The sequence below is a fragment of the Diceros bicornis genome, chromosome 26, assembly GCF_020826845.1.
Source record: "Diceros bicornis minor isolate mBicDic1 chromosome 26, mDicBic1.mat.cur, whole genome shotgun sequence".
Taxonomy (NCBI): Eukaryota; Metazoa; Chordata; class Mammalia; order Perissodactyla; family Rhinocerotidae; genus Diceros; species Diceros bicornis.
Genome location: NC_080765.1, coordinates 44,204,520 through 44,216,986, shown reverse-complemented (window position 1 = coordinate 44,216,986; position 12,467 = coordinate 44,204,520). Strand labels below are relative to the sequence as shown.

At 55.6% G+C, this 12,467-nt stretch overlaps 1 protein-coding gene across 8 annotated transcripts in view; it reads right to left on the bottom strand.

Moving 5' to 3' along the window:
* Nucleotides 1–314: 314 nt before the first annotated feature.
* The window catches only part of LOC131422703 (mitochondrial import inner membrane translocase subunit TIM16), a 67,405-nt gene continuing 55,252 nt past the window's right edge, over nucleotides 315–12,467 (bottom strand). For 2 of the 8 annotated variants that reach the window (XM_058570151.1, XM_058570154.1), the window contains exons 24-32: nucleotides 12,084–12,179; nucleotides 11,771–11,887; nucleotides 11,371–11,506; nucleotides 10,880–10,971; nucleotides 10,270–10,356; nucleotides 2,456–2,540; nucleotides 1,464–1,600; nucleotides 984–1,049; nucleotides 315–474 (exon numbers count right to left, since the gene is read on the bottom strand). In XM_058570151.1, coding sequence (XP_058426134.1) covers nucleotides 388–474; nucleotides 984–1,049; nucleotides 1,464–1,600; nucleotides 2,456–2,540; nucleotides 10,270–10,356; nucleotides 10,880–10,971; nucleotides 11,371–11,506; nucleotides 11,771–11,887; nucleotides 12,084–12,179 — 903 coding nt within the window. In that variant the 3' untranslated portion in view covers nucleotides 315–387. Of the gene's footprint in view, nucleotides 475–983; nucleotides 1,111–1,463; nucleotides 1,601–2,455; nucleotides 2,541–7,416; nucleotides 7,519–7,596; nucleotides 7,667–9,521; nucleotides 10,155–10,269; nucleotides 10,357–10,879; nucleotides 10,972–11,370; nucleotides 11,507–11,770; nucleotides 11,888–12,083; nucleotides 12,180–12,467 lie in introns of those variants that run through there. The other 6 variants (XM_058570152.1, XM_058570153.1, XM_058570155.1 and 3 more) reach the window with 6 other exon arrangements.

Genomic DNA, 12,467 nt, shown 5'->3' with positions numbered 1-12,467 from the left:
GCTCAGGGGTCCAGGGCTCTTCCCAATGGGAGGGGCAGGGGCAGACCTGAGGATGGTGATGCCACGGGAGGAGCCTGGTGCTGTGACGGCAGGGGTGGCTGCGTCCGGTACGTGACAGAACATGGCTGGCTCTCCACGGGCAGGCAGGGCTGGGCTGGCAGGCTTCTTGCCAACCTTGCTCACTCCAGCCCCAGGGTGTCAAAGGCACGTTAACAGGGTGGACGCCGCTGCCCCACCTCCCCAGCGTGCACAGCCCCAGAGCCCGCAGGAGGAGCAGCCTCCCTTTTGGAATCTGGATGTGCGCGCATGAGAAATGTGGAAAAAACATTTATTGCCGAGCTATAAATTAGAGGTGGCGAGGTGGGGTGGGGTGCGAGGAGCCAGTGATCACGTTGGGGGCATCTGCTCTTTCTCTCTGTCCTCCTGGGCCTGGATTCTGAGCTCCTCGTCAAGGCGCTCCTTCGCTCGAACCACCTGGGGACGCAGTTACAAAACGTCAGGCAGGGCGGCCTGCACAGGAGAGGCCTCGGCCCCTCCCAGGTCCAGTTCCCACTGTGAGTCCCTGGAGAGCAGTGGGCAGGTCTGAGGGGAATACAAATGCCTCCTTCACCAGTGCCCAGGCGGGGAGGGGTGGCCTGCGGGCTCCTCCCCAGGAGACAGAGCCCAGGGCCACGCTGACACCTGGGAGCTGAGATCACCCCACCAGCTAATGGGGTTCTGTTCCCTCAAAACCATGGCTGCCGGGAAGCCTACTGTCCAAGGTGACACAGGGCCCAGGCTGACACAACCCGACTGGCTGGGCCCCATGGAGCGGAGGCAGTCCGAGGGAGTAGCAGTTTAGGGGGGCCCCCTGAGGCTGTGGTACCAGGGAAAGGCTCGGCACACCTTTCTACCTGCCAAGCTCTGAACTGCCTGGAAGTGAGGAACCCCACTGAGGAGAGGTTTCGAGGCCCACCCTCCTCGCAGCGTCAAAGACCACTCACCTTTGACTGCAGGTAGAAGGAACCGCCCACAGATTTATCGTTCACCTTGAATAGGTGCTCGTAGTTCTGCAGAGGAGGGGAGACGGTGAGAAGGTGTGCGGTCTCTGGGTTACAGAGGCAGGGGGAGCTAGGAGATGACAAAGAAGGAAAGCAAAAAGGCTCGACCCCTCCACCCTGCATGCCCTACTACATGACCGCGAAGGGGCAGAGAGGTGGACAGGTGTCCACGGAGGGAGGGGCGCAGCTGCTACCACCAACTGCTCTATGTCTCTGCTGCCGCCTGTCTTGGGCCTAAAAACTAACAAGCAACAGTGGCTCCCACAAGTCCGAGTTCCAGCTGGCTGCAGCCAGAGCCTCCACTCCCTGCCCCTTTCTGCAGGCCTCCTTTACTCTTCCCCACCCTGGCGGCCTGTTTCCCCCACGCCCCATTTCTGGTTGGCCAGGGCAAGGCTTGTCTCAGACCCACCCTGTTGGCCTCACCTTCTGGATCTCCTCGGGGCTCAGCTTGGAGACGTTGAGAATCTGCTGTGCCTCCTGGAGACTGAGGCCGGAGAGGTTGGAGGCAGCTGCAGACTGGTGTCCGGCACGTCCCCGGGCGTCAGCTGCTGCCCGGCTGGCTGTGTGGACATGCAAGTTAAGTGTTCTGCCCTCAGCAGCCCAGAACTCTCCCTGGGCCTTCCAAGTGGGCAGTTCACCCCTGCCAGGTAGCATGGAAGAGATACCAGGGACAGAGGTGCATCTCTTCTCCAGAAGTGGTTTAACTTTGTGGGGTGGGAGGTAGTGAAGTGAGGATAGATCTGCTCCACTGGAGGATAGAAGCAGGGTCTGGTCACCAAATCTGGGGCTCTGTCCCCAGCCTAGACCATGAGAGGGCCCTGTCGCTCTTCTCTCCCTGCCCCCTCATCTTAGGCGCAGAGCAAGTTGGGGAGCTTTAGGTTACAATGGGGAGCAGAGTGAAGCTGCAGGCAGGGGAGGCAATAGCTTCAGTCGAGGCCTGGCTGCCCACTGGTTACCTAAGCCACCAAAGCAGGTTGCCTAGGATGACCTCTTCCCTTTCAATGACGCTAGAATCAGGAGCCGGTAAATTTTTTCTTGAAGGGTCAGAGAGTAAATATTTTAGGCTTTGCAAACCAATTAGTCTGTGTTGCAATACTAGACTCTGCCTTGAAAGCAGCCTGAGGATGTGGCTGTGTTCCAATAAAGCTTTATTTACGTAAACAGGCAGCCAGGTGGGCCAGTTTCCCAACTCCTGCCTGATAAATGCTCATGTCAACCAGGTTTACCTTACATGGAAATGGCCCCAAGTCCAGCACTGCCCTCCACCACAGGACGTGCCCCAGGCTGCCAGAACCCAGGCCCGAAGAGGGGCTCTGTATTCACAATCGGCCCACAGTGACGGTGTCAAAGTTACAGAGAAAATCTGACCTGGGCAGGAGCTCCCAGCCCAGGGAGAGACAGGGGCCTAAGCTTACCTGCAAACTCCTGCCGCAGGGCCCGCGCAAAGGCCCTGCCCACCACCTGCACCCCCATCACGATGATCTGGGCCAGGTACTTGGCCTGTGGGCAAAGCAGACATCTGGTTAGCAGGCTGCATTCTCAGGGCCCGCAGAGATGGGCCCCTGGAGATGGCTGCTGGGGGCAAGGCGTCTGGAGAGCTGAGGTAATGAAGCACAGAGCAGCAGCCACAGGCCACTTCCTCCAAAGTACCCTGATATAAAGCTTCCGCTTTGGGTGGCTTCAGGTGCTCATCAGACAGCAGGTTAGGGGGTGAACTTGACGTAGTCCCCAGAGGCAGAGGGGTCCCTCCCTTGGCCTTCAGGAGAGGCAGACATGAGCCAAGGCAAAGCAGCTGCAGGGCACAGAGGTACTGGCTTTAGGAATAACACTGTAGCCAGGGAGCTGGAAGCCAGGGTCAGTCCCAGACCTGCCATGAACTCACTCTGCCACTGTGGGCCAAAGAGGGCACTTCCTGCACTTCTGAGATCGGCTGGTCCAACCTTCATTCTACTAGTGGGGAAACTCGGAGCCCTCCTAATTCTCCCAACATTATTCAAGCCTGTTTTATTCAACACAACTCTCCACCTTCAAGCAGCAAAAAGCCCACTAGGCGGGCATTTAGACAAACATACCGAGGACCAAGTGGTCAGGGAGAGTAGGACCAGTCATCTGTTACTAGGAAGATGGGACAACGTACAGATCTTATTGTGAAGAGATGACATACAGACAGCACATGTATGTGTGTGAAATGGTACGAATGTGGGTGCACAGAGGATGCTCGAGAGAATGCTCACTTCAGGCCAACACTGCACGTTCAAATACTTTCCCTTCTTCTTTGTACTTTTCTGTAGTTAGATTTCCTATCAGTCAACAAGTATCAACTAAGCCCAGGTGCCAGGCACTGTGCCAAATACACTCTATTTATTGCACCAGTTAATCCCGACAAGATACTGAGGCACAGGGGGTTTACTGACCAGCCTGAGGACACACAGCCAGTACTCGAGGAAAGGTGGGCAGGAAACCGAAAGTTAGCGCTATGAGCCACGGCATCCCCAGGCTGCCCACCTCACACAGCGTCCCGGGGTCTGCAGGGAGGGCGACCAAGCACCCTGACAAGGAATAAGGACCCAACCCAAGGCCAAAGAGGGGCTCGTCAGATTCTAGTGGAATTTAGACTCCAGAACCAGCCTTGTTTGGCCTCCAACGAACCTGCCCTTCCCTAACTGGCAGGGTGGAATGTGACTCTGGACCATTAGCAGGAATTAATCAATGGAAGTGGGTTTAGATTTTACAAGTAGGTGAAAATTTTGTAAGCCCCATATTTCACACCAGAAAGCAAAGCCCGGTGAGGATTCTTTCCTGGATCAGAGGGAGGGGCGGGGCTGCAGCCAGCCTCGCTCGCTGCAGGTGTCAAGACAAGTGATGCACTGTTGAGTGGGGAGTCTACATGACTACCCCTCCTCATCTAAAGCCACTCCCACGGGGACAGGCAGCTCTGAGATGGCTGACAGGCCAGAAGGTGACTCCAGAGGGTTCCCTCAGCCTGGAACACCCGTCAGGCCTCAGACAACAACTTCCTCTGCTGCCACTCACCCAGCGCAACCCTATTGCACTGTCTTGTCCTCACCTGTTCGCTTCAATGCCCAGGGCCGTGACTGGTGATAAATAATGAACATTAAGAACTGAGGCTTTAACTGGGCGGCTCTCCTCACATCCCCTGCAGGCTCCAAACCAAAGTGGCATGGTGGCCCCGTGGTTCCTGCTGCCAGAGCTCCATGGCTGCAGAGAAGGCTGGGCTGGCCTGCAAAGTTTCAGAGCCTACTCCGGCCGGCCAAGGGAGCTGCCTGGTCAGCCCCACTGGGGCCACCAAGGTTCCTGCAGGAGGTATCTCCCAGGAGAGGCAGTGTAGTGTGGTGGTTACACAAGTGAGCTTTGGAATCACCTCTGTGCCAATCCCAGCTGTGTGCCCTGGACAAGTTCTCAACCTCTGTGAGCCTCAGTTTCCTCACCTGTAAAATGTGGCCAAGAACAGGGCTATCATAGGGATTAAATGAGATAAAGCTTATCAAGTGCCTGGCACAGAGCCTGATGATACAGTAGGTGCTCAATAAACGTTTGTTTTCATTTATTACTATTCTATGTTTCACAAAGCGTGACAATGGCCAGGCACCACAGAGTAACAAAGCTTCTCCCAGTACAGCAGCTCATTTGGTATATCCTGATTCCACAGGGGAGAATGCTGCAAAAAGGCAGGCTCTTTTCCTGGGGCGTGTAGAAGAGGAGTGAGAACGCTGCTTTGGAGTCAGGCTGACATAATCCAGAATCCCAGCTTTGCTTCTTGCTAACTGTATGGCCCTGGGCAAATTATTCAACCTCTCTGAACCTCAGTTTTCTCATCTGCAAAATGGAGAGAACACCCTCCTCATAGGAGAGCTGCAAGGCCCTCAGGAGGCAATGCACGTAAAACCAAGCGGACAGACGGGCAGTGGCAGGTTCAGAGCAGCGCGACAGCTGCCTTTGCTTCTGGACCAGATCCTGCTTGGTACTGAGTGGTCTAGAGAGCAGCGATGTAGCCAATCCTCTCACTCACCTATTCGGTACCCAGATCCTAGCTGTAGGTCAGCTATGCTTAGAGCTGAGGATTGGTGGGAAGCAGAGCTCTGCCAGCAGCAGGCACCACAGGTGATGAAGACAGCCACTGGCTGAGGCCTCTCCCAGAACGCCCTAAAACATCCCATAGTCCACTGACTGACACTCGGGCCCGAAGGCCCCAGACAAGAGCAACTGGCTGACACAGCGTTCAACTTCAGGCCAAACTGACAATCAAGAGGCAGAGGTCAGAGCCATAGACTCTGAGCCTGGGACCCACTGTGGACAGCACACATGCCTTCTCATCCGGGGACCAACGTGGTCCAGTGCAGGACCAAAGCCCTGCAGCCAGGGCAAAGGACCACAGGCAGTGTGGGGGTGGGGAGCACTCAGGAGTGTGCTTTATTCCACATCAAGTGCATTGAGAAGGGAACCTGAATTTCAGACAGACCAATGTGCAATGCTCCCTTCAAGGCAGCTCTAGGCCCTCGGGCTGGCAGGCAGAGACTGCCACTGAGACTCACCCCCTTCTCAAGGATGCACTGAGATAGGAAGGGGGCTCTGTTCACCCAGGGTCCCTGCAAACAGCTGCTGGCACCAGAACTAGGCAGGAGGGAGGTCAGGACCACAACTGTCACATTTGCTGACGTATGCCTGGGTCTGGCCTGTGGCTGGCACATCTGGTGCCCAATACATATTTGAATGAATGTGACACATAACCAGCTCACCATCAGCTCTGCTTTGGCCAAACTGAAGTCTCATAAACTCCAAACCCCCAGGCAGGGTTTCCAAACGCCTCTCACTCCCTCTGCTAAAGGAGGGCTCTGGCCGTCCTCCCACAACACACACACAATACTCTGCCACCACCACCTATAAATTCAGTCCACTCCCCAGCCTGGCATCCCCAGCTCTGTCTGGCTACAAACGACTTCTCTGGTTTCTTCTCCCCTCGCCTCTCTCCACCCTGCAGCCACACCACCTACTCCTAGATCAGCTCTCCTACTTTACCCCGAAGTCTCTGCAGCTCTGAATTCACACATCATACAAGTCGCTCTTCTAAAGTACACAATTCAGTGCTTCTTAGTATATTTACAGAGTGTGTAACCATCACTAGTTCTAGAACATTTTCATCACCCTGCAAAAGAACTCCATACCCACTAACCTTAAATATCCTCCCTCCTACTCCGATACTCTGTCAAAATTCACCATCCTTCAAGACAGCTCAATACATCACCCTCCATTCCACTGAGGGAAACCTCCCCAGGCTGCTCCCATTTCTACCTTCCCAGAGCACCCTCTTTCTTTTCCTGTTAATATACTGTGACATTGTCCTATTTTACGGACTCGCCCGCTTTCTCCTTTAAGACACAAACTCCTCTAGAGCCACATTTTACTCGGTCCTTCAGGCTCAGAGTTACATGTGGGAATGCCTGTGAAGAACCCAGTTCAGCTGTGGTAGGTCCTCAGTAAATGGCAGTGATGTAATACTACAAGGCAGGAATGATGTGGTGGTAAATGTGTAGTCTCAGGACACAGAAGGAGCTGGGCTCAAAACCAGTCTCCGATACTTGTGGGATAAGTGACCCTGGAGGAGTCAAAATCTCTGAGCTTCAGGTTCCTTATCTGTAAAATGGGGACAATAAGAGTACTGACTTCATAGAAATTACAAGAGAATCTACATAAAGCCCCACTCAGGCCTGGTACTTGTAAGCTCTTATCCCTATCACTATCAAGTAAGAGGTGGCTCCCCAAGCTGGCTGCGTTAATCACTTGGGGGAACGTATATATACAACCTCCGGGGAAAGAGCTCGCGACCCTTCACTTTCAAAGGGTCCCCAGCTGACCTGAGGCAGCCAGAGAGGCCCAGGTCTGTGAACTGGCTGCAGGTGCCAATGGTACCGCAGAAGCGCTTGGTTTTCGGTGTCGCGGGGCCTGGTCCAAGTCCCAGTTGTGTCACTTCCCTGGGAAAGTCTCGGAGCCCGTTTCATCAGCTTTCAAATGGGGATAATAATAGGGGGACACCATCAAGCAGCTCCGGGACAGAGCGGGGATTCGCGGGCGGATCAGCCCCCCCCTTGGCTGCGTGCACATGGGCGGGCGCACAGAGCGACCGCATCTACGGGCATTTCCTGCCTGCCAGGCCCGCCCTGCCTCCAGCCAGGCGGCTCTCCCGGCCCCGGGGCCACCAGCGCCCGCCTCGGTCCCCCCGGTGGTACGCCCCCGGACCCGCTTCCCACCAGGTACGCAGGGGGCGCGCAGCACCCGCAGCGCGGCCGGAGCTCGCTGGCCCCGCCACGGTCCCGAAACGACCTCCCCTTCCCTGGGCAGCGCCCAACTCGGGCCTCACCATAGCGGCCGCTCTGCCTCGGGAGGGAGAGCTCCCGCTTCCTGGCCCCGCGGCCGCAACTCACGAGCGGCCGGCAGGGCAGAGGTCAAGAAGAGAAGTGGAGAGCGCGTGCGCAACGCCGCGCCGGGCATGCGCAATGCCTCGATGCTGAGGGGCGGGGCAAACGTGTGACGCAGGCGCCATGGGCGGATCCGGAGGCGGGGCCTGCTGGGAGGGGCGGGTGATGCGCGGCGCCAGGAGCTTCTCTGGCCTTGTTTATCCTGGTGCGCTAGGAGCAGCAGAATACGTGGGTCAAATGCGTGGCAATTTCTTCCCTTGATTTTGCGAAAATATTTGGGACTAAAAGACATGCAATAAACACAGCACCTCACGAACATAATAAGGAGTAAGATGCCAAATTCTCACAATATTGAAGACAACAGGAAACTTCAAAATAGGTTTCATTCCAGTTTCCTTCAGCCTGAGAAGGAGGGATCACTCCCTCCTCCCTCACGTCTTTACTCAAATGTCACCTCAGTGAGGCCCACCCTGACCCCCTACCAACGCTGCAAATTGCCCTTTTTAGTAACGGCTTTATTGAGATAGAAGTCACACACCATACAATTCACCTTTTTTGTGTGTGTGTGTGAGGAAGACCAGCTCTGAGCTAACATCTATTGCCAATCCTCCTCCTTTTTTCCCCTTTTTCTCCCCAAAGCCCCAGTAGATAGTTGTATGTCATAGCTGCACATCCTTCTAGTTGCTGTTATGTGGGACGCTGCCTCAGCATGGCCAGACAAGCGGTGCGACGGTGTGCGTCCTGGATCCGAACCCGGGCTGCCAGTAGTGGAGCGCGTGCACTTAACCGCTAAGCCACCGGGCCGGCCCCCAATTCACCCTTTTAAAGTGCACAATTCACTGCTTTTTAGTATATTTAGTTGTGCAACCATCACCACTAGTTCCAGAACATTTTCATCAACCTCCCAAAATACTCTGAACCCTTTAGCCATGACTGCCCATTTCCCTTCCCCCATCCCCCCGCAACCACTAATCTCCGTTCTCTTATGGATTTGTCTGTTCTGGACGTTTCATAGAAATGGGATCATACTATATGTTGCCTTCTGTGTCTGGCTTAAACCTCCATTCTTGATCCCCTCTCTTTTTTTCCCCAAAGCTCTTATCACCTTTATGATGTCATTCATTTATTTTATGTTTATAATCTGTTCCCTCCCACTAGAATGTGGATTCCTGGTGGGCAGGACTTTGATTTTTTCTCTACTCTTTTTTTTTTTTTTAATTTTTCATTTATTTATTTTTTCCCCCAAAGCCCCAGTAGATAGTTGTATGTCATAGTTGCACAGCCTTCTAGTTGCTGTATGTGGGACGCGGCCTCAGCATGGCGGGAGAAGCGGTGCGTCGGTGTGCACCCGGGATCCGAACCCGGGCCGCCAGCAGAGGAGTGCACGCACTTAACCGCTAAGCCACGGGGCCGGCCCTGATTTTTTTCTCTACTCTTGAACATCAGCACCTGGATGGGTGGCTGGCCCATGGAAGGCATTCAACAAACGTTTGTTGAATGAATGAAAGTCGGGCAGCCTTGTACTATGTTCTGGACCACTGCCCTTCTTTTCTTTCTGCCAACTCTCCAAATTCTTTCTTCCCTCAGCATCCTTCCTTCTGTCTGAAATGTTCTTCTCAGGGCTCTCTCAGTGGCTTAGCAGCCTTCAGATCTTAGTTCTCAGCTTAAATGTCATCTTCTCAGACCCTGAACACCCTGCTGCCCCTTGCATACCAGTGGCTCCCTTTCACGTAATTTATCTTCTTTATAGCTCTCTTCACACTCCCCACTTGCTTACTGGCACACAGTCTGGCTCCCCTGCATAAGAAGACTATAATAAGTGCCTCGAGGGGCCTTGTCGCTCCTGTTCATTACCGGATCTACCACCCAGAGCACTGCTGGACACCTATGTGTTGGATGAATGAATGAACTCCCAGCAGCATGCAGCTGAAAAGGCCTCAGGAGTAAAGTGGGGCTTGGGACAAGGGGGAGCTCATGGCCAAATCGCCCTCCCCTATACTCCCCCCCTCTTCCAGCCAACCCAGAGACCACTGTGGCACAAGAGGTGGCCAGCTTAGAAAAGTTTAATTGCTGTAAACATCCAGAGCATGTGCAGGACAGTCCCTGCGGGGCCCACACCTCCTTAATTGGGCCCTCAGCTCGGTGATGTCCTCTTCTCCTGGCTTCAAGCCTGGGGAGCAGGGTGACTCGTCCCGGGCCCCTGAGGCTGGTGCTGCTCCAAATGGCCTGGCGGGGGGCCGGCCCCCAAGGCCCTTGACCAGAACTAGAGCAGCAGGCAAGATGGGGTGGCATGTAATACTGAAGGTGCTGGGTGAAGCCAGCCCAGGCTGGGACCAGCCCAGGTCAGAGTAGGGGAGACAGGGAGCCTTCCCAGGGACATGCTACTGACCCCCTACCCCCCGACACCCCTGGCTCCACATGCTAGCAGGCAGCTGAGGAGAAGCAGCTGGTCCCAGAGAAAGCAGAGGTGCAGACAATCCACCAGAGTTGCAGCAGGGCCCTGAGGCCATGGAAATCCCCAAGGCCCAAAGGAAGCCAGAGCTTCTGGGATGAGGTGTGCCAGGGCTGACAGGTATCTTCCAGTTTGAGGGTGAGATGTGAGGTGTGCAGGGGGCACCAGGTGGTTCTAGGAGGTGGCACCAGCAGGTGACGCCAAAGGTAGCTGGTGGGCAGGCTAGTCCTGGGGAGATAAACCAGGAAGTGGGAGAGAGTTGAGAGGGCCTGGGGAAGGGAGATGGCACATGCTGCAGGGGTTTGTGGGGAGGGACAGATGCCAGGCCCACTTGTCCACTCACCCACTCATCCTCGTCCACACCTTCGAAGGAGTCCTGGGGGAGCGGGTCCTCCCGGTTCCCCAGCTTCGCCACCATGGCATTCAGCAGCTGGGAGAGTAGACAGGAGAAGAGGTGGGAAGGGAATGGGACTTCCAACCCCAAGAACGTCAGACCCCAGTTTACACCCCGTCAAGGTTGTGAAAGAGCCATTTTCATTAGAGCCCTGAGAGATATGAAGGTTTTCATTGAAAAAGACACCTTGACAGAGACGAGGGAGCCTAAGACAGACTGTGACATGCAGCACCAGAGTCACAGGGCAACTGTCTCCACACACTGCCTCAGAGGCTCAAATGTGCACCAGGGTCCCAAAACCTCCAGTTCCAGCTGGGTTGGGCCAGGCCAGGGTGGGGCCTCTCTCTGCCCTTCTCTGGCTTCCCAAGCCCTGTGCCCCTTGGGTGGCGGTCAGCTTCACGGCTCCAGAAGGTCTCCCTATCAAGCTCTCCAACTGAGAGGGGTGTGACACTGGCTCCTGTCCCAGTCTGGGTCAGGGCAGAGAACTGAAGGCTCACAGGGGCAAGCACCAACTGAGGGACATCGTACCCTCACACGGTCAGCCCCCTCCCACGCCTACCTCTTCCTTCTTTTGCTGGTCCGACTTCTCCTCCAGGTAGAGCGCTGAGGATGGGGCCCGCCGGGCAGGGGCTTCACGGGGCGCCTGGCTCACTGGGGCAGGGCAGGGACAGGCATCAGACATCAGAGTCCCCTTGGTGGGGGCTCCTTGCCCAACCCTTTGGTACCGGCCCCTAGAGGATTCCATGGTAGAGACCTCAGAGGTAGCATTAACAGCTACTGAATTCTCTGTTCACAAGGACTGCCCTGGGCACCAGGCTGCCTGCGTGCGTGCATGTTGGGATGGGCACTTATAATGCCAACACAGACCCTGGGCCCTGCCCTCCCGGGGCTCAGAGACTGAGCCTGTAGATGCAGTCATCTCATCGGCGGAAGCACCAGAGGTTTCTCTATGCCGGCAAGGCCGGAGGATCGGACTTGGGCCTTCTGCCCCCTTCTCCAACCCTGACCCACTCCCCTGCTCCCTACCTGCCCCCTGGTCCCTCATCCTACCTGGGGTCATGCCCGGGGGCTGCAGGCTGAGAAGCCGGGGCTGCCTGTTAGCACCTCCCAGCCAGGCCTTGGCACTGAGTACTGGCTCCCAGCTCACGGCTGTGTCTGGGAACACGTCATCCTGGAAGAACTCTTTCTGTGGGGAGGGAGGAAGGGGCTGCCCTGAGGCACTGACCAGAGGCCCAGGGCACACTGGCATCCATTGGGAGGGGGCCGTGGCAAGACCCGGGACCCTAGTCTAGAGTTTCTAAGAGTTTTAGAATCTCAGCAGAGTAAAGGGGACAGATGTCCCAGAGAGTAGTGAGTGGGGCAGTTTGGTGACAGGGCCAGCTGAGCCTCAAAGCCTCTGATGGGCTAGGAAGGGGGCTGGGCGTCAGTGCGCTGGGGGACCCAACCTCACCCTGACCCGGGGCAGCCGGAAGGCGACGGGCTCCAGGGACGTCTGGCGAAGCCGCAGGCATCGGGCAAACTCCACTTCCCGCACATCACACTCCGTCTTGGGCAGGAGGACGAAGCCCTGGGGAAGCAGAGGTCTGAGCTGGGGCTGCAGCCCAGAGCTCACGGCCCCCCTCTCTTAGGGCCTCCAGGACCAGGCCTATGCCTGGACAGCAGGGTCCTGGCAGATGTTTAACAACCAGGAAAAATGCCCTGATTTGTAGCATTTGCCTATTTCCATGGTGTGAAAACTCCCACCACTGCCGATCTCACGCTACCAGCGTGACTTGCTGAACATAGACTTGGGAAGAGAGGTGCAGCAGCTTGCCATCATGCAGTACTTCCACCGGACAGAGCCAATAGATGTAAACAACCTCAACAGCACAGATAAGAGTAAACTCGGGTAAAATAATGAGGAAGTAATAAATTGGGTATTTATTGTCATGGTTTCTAATATAATTTATTTGTAGGTTCATATAACTTAACTTTATATAGTTTAATTTTTAATAATGGTTGAGTTTAACAACCAGCTCTCCCAAGCTGCTAGGCACACCTGAGCCCAGTGACCTACTGACCTCACCAGCCCCTGCACTTCCCTACATGGCCGCGAGAGGGCAGGGGAGCCCCGCGGTCCCACCTAAGCAAGGAGGACCAGGGAGCCC